Raw genomic sequence first — 25,955 nt, 5'->3', positions numbered from 1 at the left:
ATGGTGCTTTTTACCCTCATTGTGCCGATTGTTTTGATAGCAAGCACTGCAGGAAAGTGTATCCCCAATAAACAAGGTGAGGAATACAGACAAAAATACATTTTATTCTTGTGTGCATCTCTTAGAACTATTAAGTATTCCAACAGTTTTGCAACTGATGCAACAGATTAAAATGCGGCTTGTGATAAACAGATAGATTCAAATAATTTTTGGATGTAGCAAAAATGTTGCTCAGACTAAACAAAAAAAAACCCCACACACACACACACACACACATATATATATATCTATATATATATATATATATATATATATATATATATATATATATATATATATATATATATATATATATACACATAGTGTGTGTGTATATATATATATATATACACAGCCTTGATTGGCATCCTGGGAATCAAAACTGACCATAAATCTGAATTTGTGGGTGACAAAAGCTCTACCTGTTTATGACCCCAGAAAAATTTGTCCTTTCAAAGAAAATATGGTGCATTTCGTAAATTTTTTTGTAAAAACAATGCTAATAATGATAACAAAACAAAAGTTGCAGCTAAGGTTAAATGTAATCCCTTTATCATGATGTGGCTGACGGTACCCATTAATACCCTTTGATTACATAGTGCCATCATGCAGGGGTGTGCCTAAAAATGATGGGACCCATATCACTATTTTGATGTGACTTTTTTCATGCATTAAATGGGATCTTACAATTTGATCCTTTTCTATTTACCGTCATAGAACTTAGTTCCCTTGAGTCTCCGCTGGAAAAAGGGGGTCTGAACCTCTGTATATGGAAAGGCTTCTTTTCAGTCAGAGTTGTGAAAATGTTGTACAGACTTCCACAGAAGCTAGTTCTAGCCAACTCTGTAGACTGTTTAAAAATAAAGAAAAAAGGCTGGATATGTTTTTTTTAATGCAAAAAAAAACTTTCTATAAAATAAAAAACTTTATAGAAAAATTATTATACATGCAAAAATTATACTAATTTATTCAATTTAATTCTAAATTGATCAAGAAGGAAGTTTTTCCTTTTTGGAGCAAATTGGAACATGCTTTACAATGGTTTTTGCCTACCTCTGGATCAACTGCCTAATTACGGTTCTGAGGATGCAGGTTTTCAGTGTATTTATTTTTCTATTGGATGTACTCGATGGACGTGTATTGTTCTCCAGCCAATGTCCCAGTTTTAAATATGTCGGATTGTTCCATATATTTTCTATAATTTTTTAAGTTGAAAGATAAAATCAATATCTGGAACCATGATGCAGCTTTAACTAATCAAAATGGCTTTTTTTTGCACCATCTTTTAGGCTTCCAACAGATTCCTCTGTTAAGTCACAGTTGTATTCCTATTGTCCTTGGATAGGACTAAGCTGAGTTCTATCCTCTTCACGTCTCTACTCTACTTTATTCTCCTCTACCCCATTCCACTCCACCCTACTCTACTCTACATAACTCTAATATACTCCAATCAACTTTATTCTACACCACTCAACTATAATCTACTCCACGCCACTCCATTCTTATCCACTCCACTGTAATCTACTCCATTTCACTCCACTGTACGCTGCACTGCTCCTTTCCACTCTACTCTACTCCATTCTACTCTTCTCTACTCCATTCTACTCTAATCTGCAACAATTCTACTCTCCTCTACTCCACTCTACTCCATTTTACTCAATATAGTCCACTCCACTCTACTCTACTTCATTCTATTCTAATATGCGCCACTCCTCTCTACTCTTCTCTACACTACTCTTCTCTACTCTACTCCACTCCACACTTCTGTACTCTACTCCACTCTTCTCTACTCTCTCCACTCTCCAGTCCACTCCACTCAAGTCTACGCCACTCCGTTCTAATTTAATGTATTCTACTCCAATCTACTCTCCTCTATGACACTGTTCTCCAACCATATTCTACTCTATCCCACTCTACTCTACTCCACTCTTCTCTTTGCTACTACATTCCACTCTACTCTTCGCCACTCCAGCCTGCTTTAATCTACTCCACTCTGCTCTACTCTACTCTTTACTCTCCAGTCAAGTTCACTCTACTCTACTCCATTCTATTTAAATGTACTCCACTGTATTCTCCTCTACTCCACTCTTATCTACTCTACTGTACTCTACTCTATTCCACTCTGCTCTACTCTTGTCTATTCCACTCTACCCTACTTAATTATACTCCAATCTACTCCACTCCACTCTACTATTCTGCATTCTTCTTTACTATACTCCTTTTCACTCTTATCCACTCTACTGTACTCTTTGCCACTCCAGTCTACTCTAATTGACTCCCCTCCACTCTACTCTACTGTCTCCACTCTTTTTTAATTCATTATACTCCACTCCACCTCACCCCACCCTACTCTAATTTACCCCTTCCACTCTACTCTGCACTACTCTACTCCGCTCTCCTCTATTCTACTTTACTTTATTCTACTCCACTCTGCTCTACTTCACTTCAATCTTTCCTGCTCTACTCCATTCTACTCTACTCCAGTTCACTCCTCTCTACTCTACCCTATAAATGCTATACTGTACCCAGAGAGAGACTATGGGTTTGATTTACTAAAGGCAAAAAGACTGTGCACTTTGCAAAGTGCAGTTGCATTCTGCAAGTGCAGCACTTAGTAAATGAGCAGGAGCTCTGCTGACTTCCATCATCCAATCATGTGCAAGCAAAAATGCAGGGTTTTTTTTCTTTTCCTTGCATATGATTGGGTACCTTACATTGTGAAACCTTACATTATTTACCAAGCTCTGGAGCAACTGCACTTGCAGAGGGTAACTGTACTTTGCTAAGTACACAGTCTATTTGCCTTGTAAATCAACCCCTGTCTCATATCCCCTAAATATAGACAATAACCCTCTTCTGGAGGTTAGAAAGACTTGTTTGAAAAGCACAGGAAACACAAAAATATTTTGACTTGATTTGCTAAAACTGGAACACAGAAACCATTGCTCTTTTGCATTAGTTGATTAGGTTGAGGGGAGTTAATTGCGGCTATGTAAGTGTCACTGTATTTTAAAGGAAAGTGTGTTTTCAATAGTTTTGTTCCATTGCAGAAAACTGATGTTTTTCTATTTTTGTTGTTTCTTTCCAGATGTGATCATAGTACATTGCTATCCTAAGTCTATTGTGGCTAAAATTCCAGAGTGCCCCTACGGATGGGAGATTACCCAGCTGGCCCTGGGCGGAGTGTGTTATAACGGCATTATTGAGTCTGGTTACTACCAGTTTTCCATTCCCGATCTGTCACCCAGAAATAAGTCATACTGTGGAACACAGTCTGATGTAAGTATGGCACCTCTGATACCTTTAATGCCTTACTACAGGGATTATCACACATCATCCTGAACTAGACCATGCAGGTTCAGGTTGCTGTACCATGTGTGGGCAGATATTGGTGAAAAAAAAATGTGTCATTGGCACACCCAAGAGCTTGTTGCAAAGCTTTAAAAAATATGCCCCCATGTGTTGTGGTTGACAGTGAGTCATGGGTGGTAGGCACTGTATTATTCTGAGGGGCTCATAGGAAGAGAATTAGAAATCCAATGAGAAAGATAGAAATAATGATTTAACCACTTCAGCCCCAGAAGGATTTGCCCCCTTAATGATCGGGCCATTTTTTGCGACATGGCACTGCGTCGCTTTAACTGACAATTGCGCGGTCGCCCAACGCTGTACCCAAACAAAATTGTCGTCCTTTTTTTCCCTACAAATAGAGCTTTCTTTTGGTGGTATTTGATCACCTCTTTTTTTTTTTTATTTTGCGCTATAAACAAAAAAAGAGTGACAATTTTTTTTTTTAAATGTATATTTTATACTTTTTTTTGCTATAAAAAAATAAAAAAAAAATGTAAAAAAAAGGCATTTCTTCATCAGTTTAGGCCGATATGTATTCTTCTACATATTTTTGGTAAAAAAAAATTGCAATAAGCGTATATTGATTGGTTTGTGCAAAAGTTATAGCGTCTACAAAATGTCACTGGTAGGGAAGGGGTTAACACTAGGGGGCGGTCAAGGGGTTAAATGTGTTCCCTAGGTGTGTTCTAACAGTGGGGGGATAGTTGTGACTAGAGGAGGAGACATATCACTGTTCCTGCTTAGTAGGAGCAGACGATCTGTCTCTCCACTCCCGACAGAACAGAGATTTGTGTGATTACACACACAAATCCCCGTTCTGGCTCTCGTGCCCACAATCAGGTGTGGCCGGCGGCACGCGCGCGCACCTGCTATAGCTGTTTAAAGGGCAGACGTACAGCTACGGAGATTTGGGGGAGAGCCAACCTGCCGCAGTATAATGACTGCGGATGGTCGGCTAGTGGTTAAGAACATCTGGGTTGCAGTACAATACTGTCAAAATACATGAATTTATAAAGATCCATGCCAATATGTGGTAGCTTTCACCAGTGCCAGGACAAGATCATCCAGAGCCCAGAGCGAACATGTCAGATTGCACCCCTCCCCCAAGATGTATGAGCATTATATGTCAGCAAAAATCCCACACCCCCTAAAAATGGAGCATTCTTACTCCCTAAGCATATATCCCCCCTCCTCCCAGTACAAATCCACCCCCCTACTGAAATTCCCTCATTCCCAGCACAAATCTTAACCCCTAGCTAAAATCCTCTCTCCTCATATGCCAGCAGCACAATGCCCCCCCCCCCCCCCCCAGTACAATTCCTTTACCCCTCAAATGCCCTCTTTAAGTACAAATCCTCTCACCCCCACTCCAAATCCCCCCCCCCAGCACAAATTACCCTCCCCCAATTCCCCATCCTAGCACAAATCCCTCCCAGCTCAAATCCCACTTTAAATCACCCCTCCCAGCACAAATTCCCCAACCTCAATTCCCCATCCTAGCACAAATCCCCTCCCCCAAAAAACATTTCTCCCACCTAGCACAAATCCTCTACCCCTGATGTGTCCTCTCCCAGCAAAATTCCCCTCCCCCAACTCCAAATCCCCCCAGCACAAATTTCTCTCCCTCCATTCCCCAACCTAGCATAAATCCCTCCCAGCTCAAATCAAATCCTCTCTCTCCATATGCACCCAGCACAACCCCCCCCCCCCCAAAAAAAACCTTTCCCTCTCCATGCACAAATCCTCGCCCTTCCCATTCCAAATCCCCCTCCTAGCACAAATTCCCCAACCCCAATTCCCCATCCTAGGACAAATCCTCTACCCTCTAGTGTCCTCTCCCCCACACTCCAAATCCCCCCAGCACAAATTACCCTCCCCCAATTCCCCGTCTTAACACAAATCCCTCCCCCACAAAGTTCCCCTCCTACCACAAATACCCCCTCCCCTCAATCATCCCTAATAGCACAACCCCCCCCCCCCAAAAAAAATCCCTCCCAGCACATATTCCTTCCCCCCTCTACCATATCACCTTTTCTAGCACAAACCCCCCAATTCCCCTCCTAGCACAAATCCTGTTCCCCCCTCCCAACACAAATACCCCCAAATCACCACTTCTAGCACACCTCCCCAAATATCCCCTCCTTGAACTATTCTTAACCCCTGCTGTCCCCCAAATCCCTCCTCCCAACACAATTTATCACCCCTCCCTCCAACTCTTTGTGGTGCCCCATCACCTCACATGATACCAGAGTGCCCAGGGCCGCCATCCCTTCTGCCCACCCCTTGCCCTGGCTTTTAACCCTGAGACCTTTAAACTTTATTAACCTTTTTGGGATAAGAGGTTTTTTTTTAGACTTGGCCAGAACAAGTTTTTCAGTGTTGGAATGCGTCAGTTAACTTGATTTAACTGAGAACTAGGAACACACACAGTTGCACATTCCTAGTTCTTTGCTGCAATGTTAAAGTGGAGTTCTGGCAAAAAAAAAAAAAAATTAAAAGTCAGCAGCTACAAAAAGTGTATCTGCTGACTTTTAATAATCAAACACTCACCTGTCCTACGGTCCAGTGATGCGGGCGTACGAAGCCCCGCTCCTATCACCCTCCTTTGCATGGCTTGCTTTCTTACTGTGAGCGCCTGGCTGTGGCTTCACAATCGGGCATGCACTGCGTATGCACAAGCCGCGCTGCACGCTATGAATGGCCAGGCAATCTTCTGGGACCTGTGACTTGTCCCAGAAGATTGCAGGGAGGGAGGGGGGAGAGGTGAACTTCCTTCCGGTGCCGCGGAGCCCCAGGAGGAAGTGGGAGCTGGATGCCTCTAAAAAAAGGGTATCCGCTCCCCCCCCCAAAAAAATGACATGCCAAATGTGGCATGTCAGGGGGTCACCTGCACTTAAAGAGGAAGTTCCATTTTTTGGTGGAACTCTGTTTTAATTAACATTCTCATGGCAAGGGGCTTTTGGACATAAAAAATCATATTGTGGTCCCACAACTGAGAACCACTTTGATTTCTCACTGACTCCAATGCATTTTGCTGAAATGGCAAAAATTCTGCAAAAAGTCCAGAATTTACCCAAAATGAGGACAAAGCAAAATCTCCCAATTTGTTTTTCCATTTGTAATGAATGGGATTTCTACTCAAAATGCAACTTCGGCAGGGAATTGGATAAGTACAGGCATACCCCACTTTAAGTACACAATGGGGTTTATTTACTAAAGCTGGAAAGTGCAAAATCAGGCTCCCTTCTGCATAGAAACCAATGAGCTTCCAGGTTTTATTACCAAAGCTTAATTGTTCAAACTGGGGTTAGAAGCTCATTGGTTTCTATGCAGAAGTGAGCCTGATTTTGCACTTTCCAGCTTTAGTAAATAAACCCCATTGTGTACTTAAAAGTGGGGTATGCCTGTATAAGGTTTGTCTGCTACAGGATTGGGACTCTCTAAAATCACAAATCTAATACAAATGGAACCTACCTACCATCAATGATCATTCATGACATTTCCATAACTACTTAGACATTGAGACTCAACATTGTAGATTCATTTTCTGTGTAGAAAATGGCAACAATAGGTAAAATCTTAAAATATTCAGCAAATTTTGGCTTTAATTGGAAAAAGAGTTACAATGTATCACTTTGAACTTGCTTCCCAGTTCAAGAACCCGATCTACCATTTCTACAACTCAATAGTGTCCAACGACAGCACCCTGATTGTGAAAAACCAGCCTGTGAACTACTCCTTCACCTGCACCTACCAGTCCAACTATTTGGTCAGCCATGCAGCTTTTGACCAAAGGTAAGTCTTCCCCCTAGAGCACAACTCATTTTGAGTCAGAACTAGCCAGACACATCTCACTCATGTATGTTTTAGTCTTACATATTTTTTTCCTACTTCTAGAGTAGCCACAGTTCATGTGAAAAACGGGAGCTCAGGATCCTTTGAAACCCAACTGTCTCTCAATTTCTACGCTGTGAGTGTTTTCAAAAACTTCCTCTCCTTCTAGTCTTCATTTTGGCATTTTGGCCTCTCTTGAGGGCAAATCGAGCAAGGTCCTTCCAGTTGGCTCTTTGGCCAATCAGAAGGATCACTTTGAGTGACTTTTGGGTATATTGGTATGTTTAAAAAGAGGGTCAGGCAAAGATTTATAGGTAGGCCACCCTTGGGCAGTAGCTTTTTCTGCAGGTGTCAAAATAGCTAATCCTCATTGCTTCAGTTTGTATGAAACTACCCCAAATCTTTTGTAATGCTTCACCACATAAAAGGCATAGGCAAATTCCATGAGCTCAGATACTTTTATCTGCTCCTGTAGCCCCTCTGTCAGCCATAGGTAGATGGGATAGGCTTTCCATTGCACAATAGGTCTAGTCATGGCATGGCCGTTTGACATAGCAGAAGTTAACATGACTGTAACGATTATGTTTAATTGGAGTCCAAGAACTAGTAGGAAATGTCTTATTTTACAGACAAATAAAAAATATTAAAAGGCACTACAGGCATACCCCACTTTTAAGTACACAATGGGGTTTATTTACTAAAGCTGGAAAGTGCACAGTGAGACTCACTTCTGCATAGAAACCAATGAGCTTCCAGGTTTTATTACCAAAGCTTAATTGTTCGAACTGGGGTTAGAAGCTCATTGGTTTCTATGCAGAAGGGAGCCTGATTTTGCACTTTCCAGCTTTAGTAAATAAACCCCATTGTGTACTTAAAAGTGGGGTATGCCTGTATATAGTATTATCCAAACTAGCTCAACCAATATGCATTAAAGATCATTAAGGAAACCAGTACTTTAACTGCAGCCTAAACCAAAATTCTTGATGGTTGAGAGTGCAAAGTGCTCCATTAAGCCTTCTTTGGCTTATGGTAATTGTTCCACTGCCTTTACTAGCACAATTAAAATTGCAGCCAAAATGTTTTTTTTTCTAGTTTCAGTTGAAGTGTCTATTGTCTGGGTCTCTAATTCCAAGCTTTACCATGTCTTGATATTAGATATAGTGATTGACATTATCGAGCATGGACACTGGGAGAAAAAGGGGGGATCCAAAAGTTGAGGGAATGGGGAAAACTGATACAGTTAAAACAGGGGTTTCTCCTCCCTTAATATAGATTTTCACTCCTACAATGACTTTGAGACATAAAACAAATTTGCCCAAAGAGAACACAGCAATACCCTAATAAAAAGTCTAATCATTTTTAACCCTCTAATGCTAGGAACCAGCCTTTCTCAACCAGGGTCCATGAAACCTTAGGGTTTCCTTGAGCAACAAGCAGCTTTTCCTCTCAGATAAGTAACCACTGACACCCATCATTTTTTTAGCTGAGAAGCAATATTACCACAGACCTCCAATGTAAGGAGCATTCTTCTCCTTGACCTTCAATGTAAGGAGCATTATTTCCACAGACCACCAATGTAAGGAACATTCTTCCCACTGATCATCAATGTAAGGAGCAATCTTCTCACTAATTACCAGTGTAAGGGACATTCTTTCCACTGATCACATTCCCACTGATCACCAATGTAAGGACCATTCTTCCCACTGATCACCAATGTAAGGACCATTCTTCCCACTGATCACCATGTTTATGAAATGTGAGATACAGCAATTTCCTAGCAAGGGTTCCATGACAAAGTTGCTTCAAGAGTTCCTTCATATTACAAAGTTTGAGAAAGGCTGCTCTAAGCTTAGAGCAAAATTTTGGTTGGTGCCCTGCTCTAAGCAGTCTTTTCTAATCACAGCCCATTATACTGTACATAGAATAGGATATTTGGCTTGTTACATCATCATATGTTGTTCCCAAAATGTCCATAAGGCATAAGCATAATCTCTTCCCAGGGGCCGGACCCTTATCAAGTATAATATAAATATGATCTTATTATTAGTATCCCCCAGTTGGTATGTTGTTGCCCTGTGTTAAATATCCAAACCAAACTGATATCATTTTAGTAGCCTATACAAAAGACTTGTACATTTACTATACATTATAGTTTTGGTATAATGTTAAACTTTATTGCATGTGTTTGGTTGCTTTTATTTTCCTGAAAAGAATGCCAAGTTTTCCACCCAAAAAGAAGCTCCATTTATTGTGGACACATCAGACATTGGTGCAGATGTCTACGCTGGAGTCGAAGCCAAAGGAATCAGCAGCAGGTACAGCAAACCACTGTTGCCTTTTTGGGAATAGGAAATATATACTATGTAAAAAACACATAAGCTGGACTGAAACTGTTGTCACTTTACTGATAATTCAGCTCTGTAATTAACTTTAATTACAGTATCTCACAAACGTAAGTACACCCCTCACATTTTTGTAAATATTTTATTATATCTTTTCATGTGACAACACTGAAGAAATGACACTTTGCCTTGAATGTAAAGTAGTGAGTGTACAGCTTGTATAACAGTGTACATTTGCTGTCCTCTCAAAATAACTCAACACACAGCCATTTATGTCTAAACCGCTGGCAACAAAAGTAAGTACACCCAAATCTCCAAATTGGGCCAAATTAGCCATTTTCCCTTCCTGGTTTAATGTGACTCGTTAGTGTTACAAGGTTTCAGGTGTGAATGGGGAGCAGGTGTGTTAAATTTGGTGTTATCACTCTCACTCTCTCATACTAGTCACTGGAAGTTCAACATGGCACGTCATGGCAAAGAACTCTTTGAGGATCTGAAAAAAATAATTGTTGCTCTACATAAAGATGGCCTAGGCTATAAGAAGATTGCCAAGACCCTGAAACTGAGCTGCAGCACGGTGGCCAAGACCATACAGCGGTTTAACAGGACAGGTTCCACTCAGAACAGGCCTCGCCATGGTCGACCAGAAGTTGAGGGCATGTTCTCAGGGCCATATCCAGAGGTTGTCTTTGGGAAATAGACATATGAGTGCTGCCAGCATTGCTGCAGAGGTTGAAGGGGTGGTGGTCAGCCTGTCAGTGCTCAGACCATATGCTGCACACAGCATCAAATTGGTCTGCATGGCTGTCATCCCAGAAGGAAGCTTCTTCTAAAGATGACTTCTAAAGATGCACAAGAAAGCCCGCAAACAGTTTGCTGAAGACAAGCAGACTAAGGACATGGATTACTGGAACCATGTCCTGTGGTCTGATGAGACCAAGATAAACTTATTTGGTTCAGATGGTGTCAAGTGTGTGTGGGGGCAACCAGGTGAGGAGTTCAAAGACAAGTGTGTCTTGCCTACAGTCAAGCATGGTGGTGGGAGTGTCATGGTCTGGGGCTGCATGAGTGCTACCAGCACTGGGGAGCTACAGTTCATTGAGGGAACCATGAATACCAACATGTACTGTGACATACTGAAGCAGGGCATGATCCCCTCCCTTCGGAGACTGGGCCGCAGGGCAGTATTCCAACATGATAATGACCTCAAACACACCTCCAAGATGACCACTGCCTGCTAAAGCAGCTGAGGGTAAAGGTGATTTACCCTCTGGCCAAGCATGACTCCCTAAACCCTATTGAGCATCTGTGGGGCATCCTCAAACGGATGGTGGAGGAGCACAAGGTCTCTAACATCCACCAGCTCCGTGATGTCGTCATGGAGGAGTGGAAGAGGACTCCAGTGGCAACCTGTGAAGCTCTGGTGAACTCCATGCCCAAGAGGGTTAAGGCAGTGCTGGAAAATAATGGTGGCCACACAAAATATTGACACTTTGAGCCCAATTTGGACATTTTCACTTAGGGGTGTACTCACTTTTGTTGCCAGCGGTTTAGACATTAATGGCTGTGTGTTGAATTATTTTGAGAGGACAGCAAATTTACACTGTTATACAAGCTGTACAATCACTACTATACATTGTAGCAAAGTGTCATTTCTTCAGTGTTGTCACATGAAAAGATAGAATAAAATATTTTTAAAAAGTGAGATACTGTATGTGTCATTGAGCATTGACAACAAGAGTTTTTCAGCAAAGCAGTTAAGAATAACCAGATAAACATGTCAAAATGATCCCGGAGCTCCAGCTACTGGCTAGGAATGTTTGCCTAAAAAAAAAGCTGAAAAACTGATTTATATATTTTTTAGTCTTAAAGCCGATCTTTGGGCAGTAATAAAATCATCAAATATGATGTCTGATCTGTTGCTCATTTTGAGGGTGATATACAGTAATACATGGTCTGGTCATCTTTTCTCCAGTGCCAGAATATGGGCAAGTACTCCTACATCATTATGCGCAATGCAGGACCTTTGTCCATGTCACCAGGATGGGCCTTTGCCACTGGTCCTGCATTGTACATGATTATGTCATCAAGAAGGATGCTTACAAGACCAGTCAGGGACCAACAAATAGAACAGCTTGGGGGGCGATTGTCACAGCTAGCATTGGCTACAAGGAAGACATTGGAGCTGTGGATTAGGATAAGTAATATACTGTTTTTTCTCATCGCCCTATAAAAAATAGATACATTATCAGGTGAGGAGGAACATATGTCATGATTTTAATACTGCTCCGAGTTAAGCTTTAAAATTTATAATGTAAATACATTAAAAAACATGTTATGTTCCATTTAAAGTGTTACTAAATCCACAACAGTAAAATCAGTCTGTATATGTAGTAAAGCATGCTTGTTATACTCACTGTGGAACCTAAGGGGTTTATCCTCTGCATTGTGTAAAAAGGCAGTTTGATCCAGTCTTCTCTGAGCCTCCCCTTCTTTTACTGTTCCCAATCCATCTCCTGATAGTACAGAGCCTTGGGGACACTTTGCACACGCTCGCTTTGGTGTGTATTGCTAGAGAGTTTTTTTTCTTTTCTTGGGAGGGTGTATCAGATCAGCACAGGGCCAATCAGCACTGTCCAGAGGGTCAGGGGTCATGCAGCCTCATAGGACAGTCAGAGGAGAATGAAAACTCCTCCTACAAGCTTTAACCAGACACTGATAGATGTCACAAGGTTGCTATATACTGCTGATGAGAAAAGGTATTTAGCAGTTTATATTTACTAAAATAATTGCATTTCCATGTACTGTGTACTGTGGGAGACCAGACATAGTGAATGAAGGGTCCTGGGTTTAGTAACACTTTAAGCTGTGGCAGCCCTAATTCTGATGTTGATAATCACTGTACTGCAGTTATCTGCAATTAGTAAATCTCAGTACACCATGTGGTCTGTTTATTAAAAAAAAATCACTGCATGAATGTCTCAAACTTTCGAACAGCTGTCAAGAATAGTCCATGCAATTTGCCTAATATGTTTTATTTCCTATAATACTCATCTCCATCTAGTGGCCATAATGTGGCATTTTCATTGATTGAGGTATTTGAGAAAAATGCCACTTTATGGCCACTAGATGGAGTTGACCATCATAGAAAATAAACATCTTAGGCAAATTACGGGTATTATTTGTGATGGCTGTGTGAATGCTCGAGACATTTGTACAGTAAATTGCATGTAAAGCCCCCCCATGCTCATGGATTATGAATTTTTGTTCTTGAATTCTTGTATCTAAACCCCAAAAAATTATTAAAAAGAAAATATATATCACACTATAACCCTCTGTGTATTTTGCAGGTTCAAGGTGGTCCTGAATTATTGCTGGGCCACTCCAGCTCTGGACTACGCCTTCCATATTCAGTGGCAGCTCATTAGTAAAGGGTAAGTATCTTCAATGTAAAGCACAGAATGGGCCTCATTCATGGCATTGCCCACACAGCCAATCAGCCTCTCCTGCTCATGCATTATATCACAGTGTGCAGCTCTTCCTGTCTGGGTGTGTTATACACTTTTTTTTATTAATGACATTCTCTGGTACCAGCTGCCCCTCAGATGACTCAATTATTGTGCATGAAAACGGGAAGAACAGCCGGGCCACTTTTCAGTTTAACGCGTTCCGCTTCCAGAATGTCCCCAAACTATCCAAGGTTTGGCTGCACTGCGAGACCTTCCTGTGTGACAGCGAAAAGTTTTCCTGCCCGGTGGTAAGTTTTATTCTCTGTAAATGACTCTTAGGGGTGTATTTATAGAAAATTGAGAAAATTGCGGAGCTGTTTGTCCTGTGAAACCACATGTACAGGTGGAAAAAAAATCGAATGGTATGAGGCAGTTTTTTTCTCCAAGTCAACCCGGAAAAATTGCCTAATACAGTCCCTTGAAAAAGTATTCATACCCTTTGAAATTTTTTACATTTTGTCATGTTACAACCAAAAATGTAAATGTATTTTATTAAAATCTTATGTGATAGACCAACACAAAGTGGCATATAGTTGTGAAGTGGAAGGAAAATGATAAATGGTTTTCAAAAATTTTCAAAAAATAAATATGTGAAAAGTGTGGTGTGCATTTGTATTCATCCCCCTTTACTCTGATACTCCTAACTAAAATCTAGTGGAACCAATTGCCTTCAGAAGTCACCTAATTAGTAACTAGAGTCCACCTGTGTGTCATTTACACACAGTATAAATACAGCTGTTCTGTGAAGCCTTCAGAGGTTTGTTAGAGAACCTTAGTGAACAAACAGCTTCATTAAGGCCAAGGAACACACCAGACGGGTCAGGGATAAAGTTGTGGAGAAGTTTAAAGCAGGGTTAGGTTATAAAAAATATCCCAAGCTTTGAACATCTCACAGAGCACTGTTCAATCCATCATCCGAAAATGGAAAGAGTATGGCACAACTGCAAACCTACCAAGACATGGCCGTCCACCTAAACTGACAGGCCGAGCAAGGAGAGCATTAATCAGAGAAGCAGCCAAGAGGCCCATGGTAACTCTGGAGGAGCTGCAGAGATCCACAGCTCAGGTGGGGGAATCTGTCCACAGGACAACTATTAGTCGTGCTCTCCACAAATCTGACCTTTATGGAAGAGGGGCAAGAAGAAAGTCATTGTTGAAAGAAAACCATAAGAAGCCCCGTTTGCAGCCATGTGGGGGACACAGCAAACATGTAGAAGAAAATGCTCTGATCAGATTTTTTTTTTTTTACCTAAAAGCAAAACGCTATGTGTGGCGGAAAACTAACACTGCACATCACCCTGAACACACCATCCCCACCGTGAAACATGGTGGTGGCAGCATCAGGTTGTGGGGATGCTTATCTTCAGCAGGGGCAGGGAAGCTGGTCAGAGTTGATGGGAAGATGGATGGAGCCAAATACAGGGCAATCTTAGAAGAAAACCTGTTGGAGTCTGCATAACACTTGAGACTGGAGCGGAGGTTCACCTTCCAGCAGGACAACGACCCTAAACATACAGCCAGAGCTACAATGGAATGGTTTAGATCAAAGCATATTCATGTGTTAGAATGGCCCAGTCAAAGTCCAGACCTAAATCCAATTGAGAATCTGTGGTAAGACTTGAAAATTGATGTCCACAGATGTTCTCCATCCAATCTGACAGAGCTTGAGATATTTTTCAAAGAAGAATGTGCAAAAATGTCACTCTCTAGATGTGCAAAGCTGGTAGAGACATCCCCAAAAAGACTTGCAGCTGTAATTGCAGTGAAAGGTGGTTCTACAAAGTATTGACTTCGGGGGGCTGAATACAAATGCACACCACACTTTTCACATATTAATTTGTAAAAAAATTGGAAAACAATTTATCATTTTCCTTCCACTTCATACTTATGTGCCACTTTGTGTTGGTCTATCACATAAAATACCAATAAAATACATTTACATTTTTGGCTGTAACATGATAAAATGTGGAAAATTTCAAGAGGTATGAATACTTTTTCAAGGCACTGTACCATTCAATTTGGTCCCCATTTGCACAATACGAATTTATACAGAATCCATATCAGAACAGATTGACTCATCCATACAGAATAGAGTGACTAGAAAAATTTAGCTATTGGGGCCACTAGATGGAGCTAAGATAGTAAATACAATTTATAAAAAATCTTAATAATAATAAAATCTTAATAAATAAATACAATTTATTATGATCTTCAGCTCCATCTAGTGGCCATAGTGCAGTATTTTCTTGAGTCACTCGTTTCTGTATAGCTTAAAGCAGAACTTCATTCAAAAGGGGAAGTTTGGCTTGTTTCCATCCCTCCCCTCTGCCACTCCTGCATTTGGCACTCTTTGGAGTGGAGGGGGGTTTTAACAGGTACCCGCTTCTACTTCCAGTCAGATGCCCCGTGGTAATCTCAGCCAAAAGTTTGGCCTTCCCTCCTTTCCTCACAGCCTTATGGGCCACATCACGGATCCCAGAAGACTAGAGGACCATTCACACAGCGCAGCGCGACTTGCACATGCACATAAGGAAATCGGCTGTGAAGCCACAAGGCTTCACTGCTGGTTTCCCTTACGCACGATGCTGGCGCCTGCACCCGAAGCTGATTGAAGAATCGGCTCGGATGAGGACATCACTGGATCCATGGACAGGTAAGTGTCCTATTTGTAGCTGCTGACTTTACATTTTTAGGGGGGAGCCTCTTTAAGAACTTTGGACCTGGAGGAAAATACTCTAAAGAACGCGTGTTTTTGCCTCCATTCACACAAAACCAATTTACATGCAGTTTTAAAGGCTGACTAGCTCTGCAAATATTTTAAAATACACCCTTTAGGTTTCTGTGTGTTATTACTGGTGTTAAATGTGAATTTCTATTTAATCCAGAAAATAAACACTTTATGAAAAACAAGGCTGTAAGCTATTATCTTCTTTAGTCATTCCAACAAATACTGCTGAGAAACTGCTGAAAACCTCTAGGCTTGAACATAATAGACTGTGAATATCTCCTTTTTATCACTGTCAGACTTGCAACAAGCGGAGACAACAGAAGGAGCAGACAGGAGGGGTCCTGGTGGCTGAATTTGTCCTGCGGAGTAAGTATTCCCTCTATGACTACATAGCCTGTAGTGAGCTGTCTGGAGGGGGCATCTGAATCACAAGACTGGCTGAGCAGAATTACACATGGTTGTGCAGGTAAAATGGTTGACAAATATAAACTTCAACTGTGTTTTTAGCTGGTTAGCTGCAATTTATCCTTGCATGTGTTATTATTTAAAATAAATTAAATACAATTCTACTTTTTTTTTGCATTTATATCTTTGTGTATCTAAGGGAGCAGACATATTAGTCTGAAAATAAAAATAGAAAAAAATGGTGACATCACAATTACATAGCTCCCAACCAGGGCCATCTTAATGCAAGGGCACTCCTGGGCACTGCCCAGGGGCCCCAGGTACATGGGGGGGCCCACAATAATCTTGCATTACATCATACTTACCAACTGTCCCGGATTTGCTGGGACAGTAATGCTTTTTACAAAACTGTCCCGATATGGTTGTGTCCGGAGAAGCGTCCCAGAACCTATACTGTGCTCTCCTGATCCCAGTATTGTGCCCTCCTGACCCCCCCTATACTGTGCCCTTCTGCATTCCCCCCTGTACTGGGCCCTTCGGCATCCCCCCTGTACTGTGCCCTTTGTGTTGACTAGTCTTTGATTTATGGAATGTTTTCCTTTTGTAAAATCGATTTTATTGAAAGTACTAATGAATATTTATACTTTATTTCTTGAAAGTAGGTGTGTAAATTGGGGCAAGCTGGTAGGGGCCCCAGTGCATTACTTTGGCCAAGGGCCCATGATGCTATTAAGATGACCCTGCTCCCAACTGTCCCTGATTTCGAGGGACTGTCCCTGATTTGGAGCAATGTCCCCCCCCCGTCCCTCTTTCCCCCTCATTTGTCCCTCATTTTGGTCTGATCTGTATAGTTGTATATAAAATGCACTTTTTATCTTTTAGTTTTAAGTTTTGCCCGGTGCTAAACCTTTCATCCAATTTCTAAATTGCTGCATTTGTAAATGTTATAAGCCAATATAAAGGAATAGTAGTGGTAAAAAAAAAGCACTTGTAGATTTAATTAACCTTTTTTTGGGGTTAATTCTCCTTTAAGAGGGTGTGGCAGGGGGCGTGTCCTATGCCTTCATACGTTTGCTAGTAGGTGTCACTCATTCCCATCTCAAAATGTTGGGAGGTAGTCAATTATTATTTACTGTAGTGAGATAATTATATCCTCCCTTTGGATGTAAGTAATCTAATCTAATGAAATTGAGGAAATGGGAAATTGAAGAAATCTTTTATTTTTGTAGCCTTGAAATTATATTCTGTTCCAGGGCAGGAAAAATACAGAGCTATAGGGTGCTAAAGGGTGGAAAAAAAGAGGGCACTGAATGCTATTAAAATATAGCAGCAACAACCATAGAAGAAGTGTATATGTGTATGTATGTATGTATATATATATATATATATATATATATATATATATATATATATATATATAATTTTTTTTTAATTACTATTATATATTATACAGTATATATATATATATATATATATAGTTATACCGTATTCATTCATAAATTGTTGAAATGTTAATGTGAGAGCCCTTGCACACTGGGGCGGTTTGCAGGCGCTATTGCGCTAATAATAGCGCCTGCAAACCGCCCCAAAAGTGCCGCTACTTTCATTCCAGTGTGCAAGCCCCGAGGGCTTTCACACTGGAGCGATGCGCTGGCAGGACGGGAAAAAAAGTCCTGCCAGCAGCATCTTCGGAGCGGTGAAGGAGCGGTGTGTATACCGCTCCTTTACCGCTCCTGCCCATTGAAATCAATGGGACGGCGCGGCTATACCGCCGGCAAAGCGCCTCTGCAGAGGCGCTTTGCGGTGGTATTTAACCCTTTCTCGTCCGTTAGCGGGGGGTAAAACCGCCCCGCTAGCGGCCGCATACCGACGGTAAAACGCCACTAATAATAGCGGCGTTTTACCGCCGATGCCGCCCCCCGCCCCAGTGTGCAAGGGCTCTTAAAGAAATAAAAGAAACACGCTTTATACAAAACTAGTACAAACTGGACGATGTCTTCTTGTCTCTAGGTGCTGCGTCCTTACTTAACGCTGGACTTGCAGGTAATGTAGACATGCTAATTCCATGCAAACTCTGAGGGACAGTTATCAAGCAAATTGACAACATTAGATACAAATCAGGCTGCAAAGTACGTGACGTGTGTATTCTGTATATTTGTGACCCCTGTACCTGCAGTCCTGGGCAGCCAACTGAGATGTATTTGCAAAGCTCTGCGACAGAATTACCCCTGGAGATGAGACAAATTTTCATCAAGATGAGACAGATTTTCAAACAGATGTCAAATTCAAGTGGAACTGAACTAAAAAAAAGTGAAGATTTGCTATCTTATAGGGAGCATCTAGAAAAGTCAATTGTGCCTGAGCAGTATCCTGAAAAAATGGAGCTCTTGTCTGGATTTCCTGATAGCGGTGCACAGCTTGGTATATGAGGGTGCTAGGCACTCCTGTATGTCCAGCCTCATAGCTGTATATCTATAGCTCCCAACTGTCCCTGATTTTGAGGGACTGTCCCTCATTCAGAACAAGGTCCCTCCGCCCCTCTTCCCTACTCATGTGTCCCTCATTTTGGTCTGATCCATATAGTTGTATATAAAATGCACTATCTATCAAAAAGTGTTTTCCAGTGCTCAACCTTTCATCCAAATTCTAAATTGCTGCATTTGTAAGTTTCAAAATCCAGTATAAAGGAATAGTAGTGATAAAAAAGTACTTATAGGTTCAACCAATCATTTTTTTGTACAATTCTTCTTTAAGGGGGTGTGGCAGGGGGTGTGTCCTATGCCTGCATACTTTTGCTAATAGGTGTCCCTCATCCCCATCTCAGAAAGTTGGGAGGTATGTACTGTACTGTATATCTGCAGTGTGAGATCATCTAGGGCAGAGGGTCCCCAATCCCTGTTGCCGGTCCTTGACCTGTTGATGACTGGGCCGTACAGCGGGAGATGAGCAACGACCGCGGTCCGCACAGGGCTATCACGGATCGCGGTTGCCGCTCACCTCCTACTGTACGGTGCGGCCGTGCCTATGTGTCCTCTCCCAACTCCTCTGCCCACCGATGATGTCACCCTATCAGCCGGGCAGGGGGTGGGAGAAGCTGCAGTATGGAATGGAGAGCTCCTCTCGCCCCATGCCCTGCTGATAGAATGACATTGTCGGGGCTGGCGGGGGAGCCAGGAGAGGATACACAGACTGCCAAAGGTAGAAGTCCTGAGCAAGGGAGGCAGAGATTAGAATGGGAAGTGTGATCTTAGAGAGGAAAGGTAGACCCACACATAAAAAATGGCAATAGCATTGTTGTTCATTATATGGGGTGAGCAGAGTCTTACCATTAATTTAGATAGGAAAACAGCCAACAGCATGACTGCTTTGTGTGTAAGCAGTGGTCTCTTTGCTGCAGTCCAACACGCCCTCCCCATGAGTCAAACCTAGAGTCCTCTGCTCAGCAGGGAACGTTAGCTTTTCTGATGGGAGGGCTCTAATTTTAACTCACTGTGTTTTAGACTGCAGCAGGGAGGCTACTGCTTACACAGAGAGCAAACTGGTCCTGCCACATAAGGGTGAGGGATAGACTTCTTAGTATGGCTGTGAGCTGTTTTAATATATAAATCAAGGGTCTCCAAACTTTGTCAGTGGGAGTGGGAGGAATAGAACCGCATTATTGGTGTCAGTGGAAGGAATAGTGCCCCATCATTGGTGTCAGTTTGAGGAATAGTCCCCATCATTGGTGTCAGTGTAAGGAATAGTGCCCCATTGTTGGTGTCAGTGGGAGGATGAGTACCCCAACTTTGGTGTCAGTGGGAGGGATATAAAGTAGATATTTGGATCAACACAAAGTAGCATCCAAACGGGTTATTTATTGCATGATCACAACACAAGGAGAGTGCAGCATTTCGGAGTCACGCAGGACCCCTTCGTCAGACATGTGGGAGGAATATGCCCCATCATAGGTGTTAGTGGGAGGATTAGTGCCTCATTGTTTGTGTCAATGGGAGGAATAGTGCCCCATCGTTCATGTCAGCAGAATGAATTTTGCCCCATTGTTGGTGTCAATGGATGGAATAGGGCCCAAAGGGCCAGATAAAGGCCCTTTGGAGACCTCTGATCTAAATGAATTATATGTCTCTGCTCACTTACATTTCTAATGAACAAGGAAGTTATTGCCAATAGATTTTATTTTCACATAACTTTAATCTTAATGCTCATGGATCTTAATGCTATTTCCTTTACATGTTAATCTGCAGTATATACAGTGCCTTGAAAAAGCATTCATACTACTTGAAATTTTCCACATTTTGCCATGTTACAACCAAAAACATAAATGTATTTTATTGGGATTTTATGTGATAGACCAACACAAAGAGGCACATAATTGTGAAGTGGAAGGAAAATGATAAATGGTTTTCAACATTTTTACAAATAAATATCTGAAAAGTGTGAGGTGCATTTGTATTCAGCCCCTTTACTCTGATACCCCTAACTAAAATCTAGTGAAACCAATTGCCTTCAGAAGTCCCCTAATTAGTAAATAGAGTCCATCTGTGTGTAATTTAATCTCAGTATAAATACAGCTGTTCTGTGAAACCCTCAGAGTTTTTTTATTGAACCTTATTGAACAAACAGCATCATGAAGGCCAAGGAACACACCAGACAGGTCAGGGATAAAGTTGTGGAGAAGTTTAAAGCAGGATTAGGTTAAAAAAAATATCCCAAGCTTTGAACATCTCACGGAGCACTGTTCAATCCATCATCCGAAAATGGAGAGAGTATGGCACAACTGCAAACCTACCAAGACATGGCCGTCCACCTAAACTGACAGGCTGGGCAAGGAGAGCATTCATCAGAGAGGCAGCCAAGAGGCCCATGGTAACTCTGGAGGAGCTGCAGAGATCCACAGCTCAGGGGGGAGAATCTGTCCACAGGACAACTATTAGTCATGTTCTCCACAAATCTGGCCTTTATGGAAGAGTGGCAAGAAGAAAGCCATAAGAAGTTCTGTTTTCAGTTTGCGAGAAGCCATGTGGAGGACACAGCAAAGATGTGGAAGAAGGTGCTCTGGTCAGATGAGACCAAAATTGAACCATAATGCTTTTCTATTGCAGGAACAGGGAAGCTGGTCAGAGTTGATGGGAAGATAGATGGAGCCAAATACAGGACAATCTTAGAAGAAAACCTGTTACAGTCTGCAAAAGACTTGAGACTGGGGCGGAGGTTCACCTTCCAGAAGGACAACAACCCTAAACATACAGCCAGAGCTACAATGGAATGGTTTAGATCAAAGTATATTCATGTGTTAGAATGGCCCAGTCAAAGTCCAGACCTAAATCCAATTGAGAATCTGTGGCAAGACTTGAAAATTGCTGTTCACAGACACTCTCCATCCAGTCTGACAAAGCTTGAGATATTTTGGAAAGAGTAATGGGCAAAATGTCACTCTCTAGATGTGCAAAGCTGATAGAGACATCCCCAAAAAGAATTACAGCTGTAATTGCAGTGAATGGAGGTTCTACAAAGTATTGACTCCGGGGGGCTGAATACAAATGCCCCCCACACTTTTCACATATTTATTTGTAAAAAAAATTGGAAAACAATTTATCATTTTTCTTCCACTTCATACTTATGTGCCACTTTGTGTTGGTCATAAAATCCCAATAAAACACATTTACATTTTGGTTGTAACATGACAAAATGTGGAAAATTTCAAGGGGTATGAATACTATTTCAAGGCACTATAAAGAGTTACAAAGCCAAAAATGCCTGCACATTGGTCATAAAACAGGTGGTATTCCCAGCAATATTCTTAGGTTAATTGTGGAACCGTGAGTTCCTTTTAGAATGAGATACTTGCAAAAGAACACTAAGGGGTTGACTTACTAAAGGCAAATCCACTCAGCACTACAAGTGCACTTGGAAGTGCGTCGCTGTAGATCTGAGGGGAAGATCTAAAATGAGGGGAAGCTCTGCAGATTTTTTTCCATCCAATCATGTGCAAGCTAAAATGCTGTTTTTCATTTTCCTTACATGTCCCCCTCAGATCTACAGTGACTGAACTTCCAAGTGCACTAGTAGTGTAAAGTGGATTTGCCTTTAGTAAATAAACCCCTATGGCTGATGTATGAAATGCACTGCCATTATCTGTCTCAGTATCTACAGAGCAAAATCAGGTGAAGGTCTGCAATAGTGCTTGTTAAAAACTTTTGTGTGTGTGTATAAATAAACTGGAGGGGATTGTTTTCCTCTCAACAAAACTGGAGTTTCAAGTTAAATAAATACTATGTAGCATATGCAGTCTAATGAGAAAACGGTGGACCAGGGGTCTCCAAACTATGGCTCATGGGGCAAATCTGGCCCACATTAATATTTTATCCAGCCCTCTGATGTAAGGCGGGACTCTGATGGGGACGCTGATGTAAGGTGGGACTCTGATGGGGACGCCGATGTAAGGCGGGACTCTGATGGGGACGCCGATGTAAGGCGGGACTCTGATGGGGACGCTGATGTAAGGTGGGACTCTGATGGGGACGCCGATGTAAGGCGGGACTCTGATGGGGACGCTGATGTAAGGCGGGACTCTGATGGGGACGCTGATGTAAGGTGGGACTCTGATGGGGACGCCGATGTAAGGCGGGACTCTGATGGGGACGCTGATGTAAGGCGGGACTCTGATGGGGACGCTGATGTAAGCCGGGACTCTGATGGGGACCCTGATGTAAGGTGGGACTCTGATGGGGACGCTGATGTAAGGCGGGACTCTGATGGGGACGCTGATGTAAGGTGGGACTCTGATGGGGACGCTGATGTAAGGTGGGACTCTGATGGGGACGCTGATGTAAGCCGGGACTCTGATGGGGACCCTGATGTAAGTGTGGCTTTTGATGGGGACTCTGGTGTAATGGGGAACTCTAATGGGGAGTCTGATGTAGGAGGAAGGATTCAGAATGGGACCCCAATGTAAGATAAACTCTGATGGGGACCCCGAGGTTAGGGAGAACTCTGAAGTAAGGGGGGCTTTGATGGGGACTGATCTAAAGAGGCCTTGATGTACGTGGGGGCTCTGATGGGCGCAAAGTTATTTGTTGTCCTAAATCATTTACTGCTCAAAAGAAAAAAACTCCAAGTAAGACATATTCATTCATTTAAAGCAGTATTAAACACCAAAACCAAAAATGTAATGTATTGCAGTTTAACAATCAGTAGATGTGGTGACTGTATTCGTTTTCTTTCTTAGGCTTTTTTTTCCCTTTTTTCACCTGGTGATCTGGCCAGTAACACTCCTCCTGTATTAGAGTGCCCCCACTCTGGATGAAGGAGCACAGGGGGCACATTTGGACTGCAGCATTGTCAGTCTTGGGGAGAGGGGGGTGTTAGGTGTACTAGCAGATTTAGATACACTAACAAATTTAAGCCAAGCTCAAGGTCACACTTTGTAAGCAGTTACAGCAACACTTTTGTTCCTTTTGGAATAAACGTTTACATAAATAAATAAAAGCTGGCCATTGTAAGCATTTCTGTCAGTGGTAAATGTTTTGTATCAACCCTCTAACTGCTACATTTGCAGGACAGCTTGTTCTGTTGAAAAATTACAGACAGGATCACCAGGTGAAAATATAAGAAAGAAAGCCTAAAAAAGAAAACTAATGCAGCCATCACATCTAAGAATTAGAAAGCTGTAATATAATGCATGTTTATTTTTGGGTTTAATACTGCTTTAAATTTGATTTGTTCATATATAAAACTTTTTTTATCAGCCTGTGAATATTTGTAAAATATATGATGTGACCCCCTGTATGGCAAAGTTTGGAGACCCCTGCTGTAGACATACTGTACGTGGTTGTGAATATAATGTGTTCATTGCCCTTGAACACTTTTATTGATCTTTATTTCTTTAGGGATCCTGCACCATCTCCTGCTCACTGTGGGGATCTGTAGAATCCTGTCCTAATCCTGGACCACCTCAACGCGTTTTTTTTCACACCTGCAAACAAGATGGAGTCTGCCACCCAGATTCACAAGCGTGGCCTCAGGAACATGGCGGTCCAGCTGCATAGCAGAATGCATGAATCTGTGACAATTGCCCGGCCTTTACAAGGTCTGGGAGTGGACAATATCCTAGACTATATATTAGCTAAATTAACTACGGGGCTGGAGTCTGAATTCCTGGACGTGTGCTAAACTATTTTAATACATGCTTCACAATGGTGCATTAAACCTGTAAATAAAAGTGTTTTTTTTTTTCCAGTATTGCGATGCTTGGGTTTATTTTCATGGACAAAGGAAAAAACTGGTTGTAGCCCTTAGAGCATATCTATTTTCAAAAATGTTTTCCTTCTATATGAACATAAGTACATGTCTCATGGTCCTAATGTAAAGTTTCTTTGCTCTCTCTTTCAGGGACCTTGTGCCATTATATCACACTCTTTGCATTGGTGACCAGTGGCCTATGCCACACCCAGTAGTAGTATGTCATCTACATACACTGGTCCTTTGTACTCCTAATATTATTGTTTTGTATAAATTAGTTGCCTGTGGGGGAGCCTCTAATGGTTTTCTTTACCTGCCCATGTGTCCCAGATTATTTCCTGGGGGACTGGTATTTAACCCAAAGGTGGCTTCAGAGGAGATTGGTATTCCACCCGAAGGTGGCTTCAAAGGAGATAGGTATTCTACCTGAAGGTGGCTTTGGAGGAGATAGGCATTCCACCTGAAGGTGGCTTCAAAGGAGATAGGTATTCCTCCTAAAGGTGGCTTGGGAGGTGATTGGTAGTTCACCCAAAGGTAGCTCAGAGGAAATTGGCATTCCACCCAAAGGTGGCTACATTGAATAATGGCCCTGACACTGACAGAGCCAATGGCAAGACTAGCAAAGAAGCATTTCCTCTTTACTCCTCAAGCAAGTAAGAAACCATTGACCACTATTATAAGGGAGCACTTCTTCTCTCAAGGACTATCAATGCAAGGGGACATTTCCCCTGCCATGACACAAATGTTCCCGTTGACCACCAATGTAAAGGGCATTAAACCTCCAAATGACCTCCAGTGTAATGGGGGTGTAATGGGTTATTCTTCCTCCCTAATCACCAGTGTAAGGGGATAGTCTTTCACTGACCATAAATGTAAACGGGTGAATTCTTCCTTCCACTGGCTACCATGGTATGGGGCATTCTTCTTCCCACTCACCACCAATGCAAAGGTGCACTCTTCCTCCCACTGACCACCAATGTAAGGGGGCATTCTTTCTCCAAATAACCCCCATTTTAAAGGGGAATTCTTCCTCTCACTGAACAAACAATGTAAGAGGTCTTTCTTACTTCCACTGACCACCAATATAAAAGGACATTCTTCCTCCCACTGACTATCAACTTCTTCGATAACCCTTAGTGTGAGGGACATTCTTTCTTCCATTGACTACCAATGTAAGGAGGCCTTCTTCCACTCATGGATGACCAATTAAAGAGGGCATTCTTCCATCCACTACCCACCGATGCAAGAGGGTATTCTTTTCCCCCCAGTGACCACCAATATAAAGGAACTTTCTTGACTGATAAAGTTTGACTGAAAACAATAAACTCTTTTTGGTGGAGACTTTATCTTGGAAATTGTTAATTAGGGACAAAGTGATTGCATTGAAATACAGATTAATCTAATGGAAAGCATGTAAAAGTGTGTGAACATCCAAATAGTAATTCGCCGAAAATATATTATACTTTCCTTATTTGTGTATTTTGTTAGCCTAATTTGTATGTTGAAGAT

General features: G+C 41.9%; 1 protein-coding gene across 1 annotated transcript; it reads left to right on the top strand.

The window, feature by feature from the left end:
* On the top strand, positions 1-24,147 carry TECTB (tectorin beta). The gene is made up of 10 exons (XM_073595140.1): positions 1-76; positions 3,128-3,318; positions 7,043-7,185; positions 7,288-7,360; positions 9,436-9,539; positions 12,917-13,000; positions 13,161-13,323; positions 16,100-16,169; positions 18,219-18,251; positions 24,095-24,147. The coding sequence occupies exons 1-10, from the start codon at positions 1-3 to the stop codon at positions 24,145-24,147; spliced, it is 990 nt and encodes a 329-aa protein (XP_073451241.1).
* Positions 24,148-25,955: the final 1,808 nt, after the last annotated feature.

The sequence above is a fragment of the Aquarana catesbeiana genome, linkage group LG08, assembly GCF_042186555.1.
Source record: "Aquarana catesbeiana isolate 2022-GZ linkage group LG08, ASM4218655v1, whole genome shotgun sequence".
NCBI classification, from domain to species: Eukaryota; Metazoa; Chordata; class Amphibia; order Anura; family Ranidae; genus Aquarana; species Aquarana catesbeiana.
Note: the sequence above shows the minus strand (reverse complement) of the source record. Positions and strands in the feature narration are given on the sequence as shown.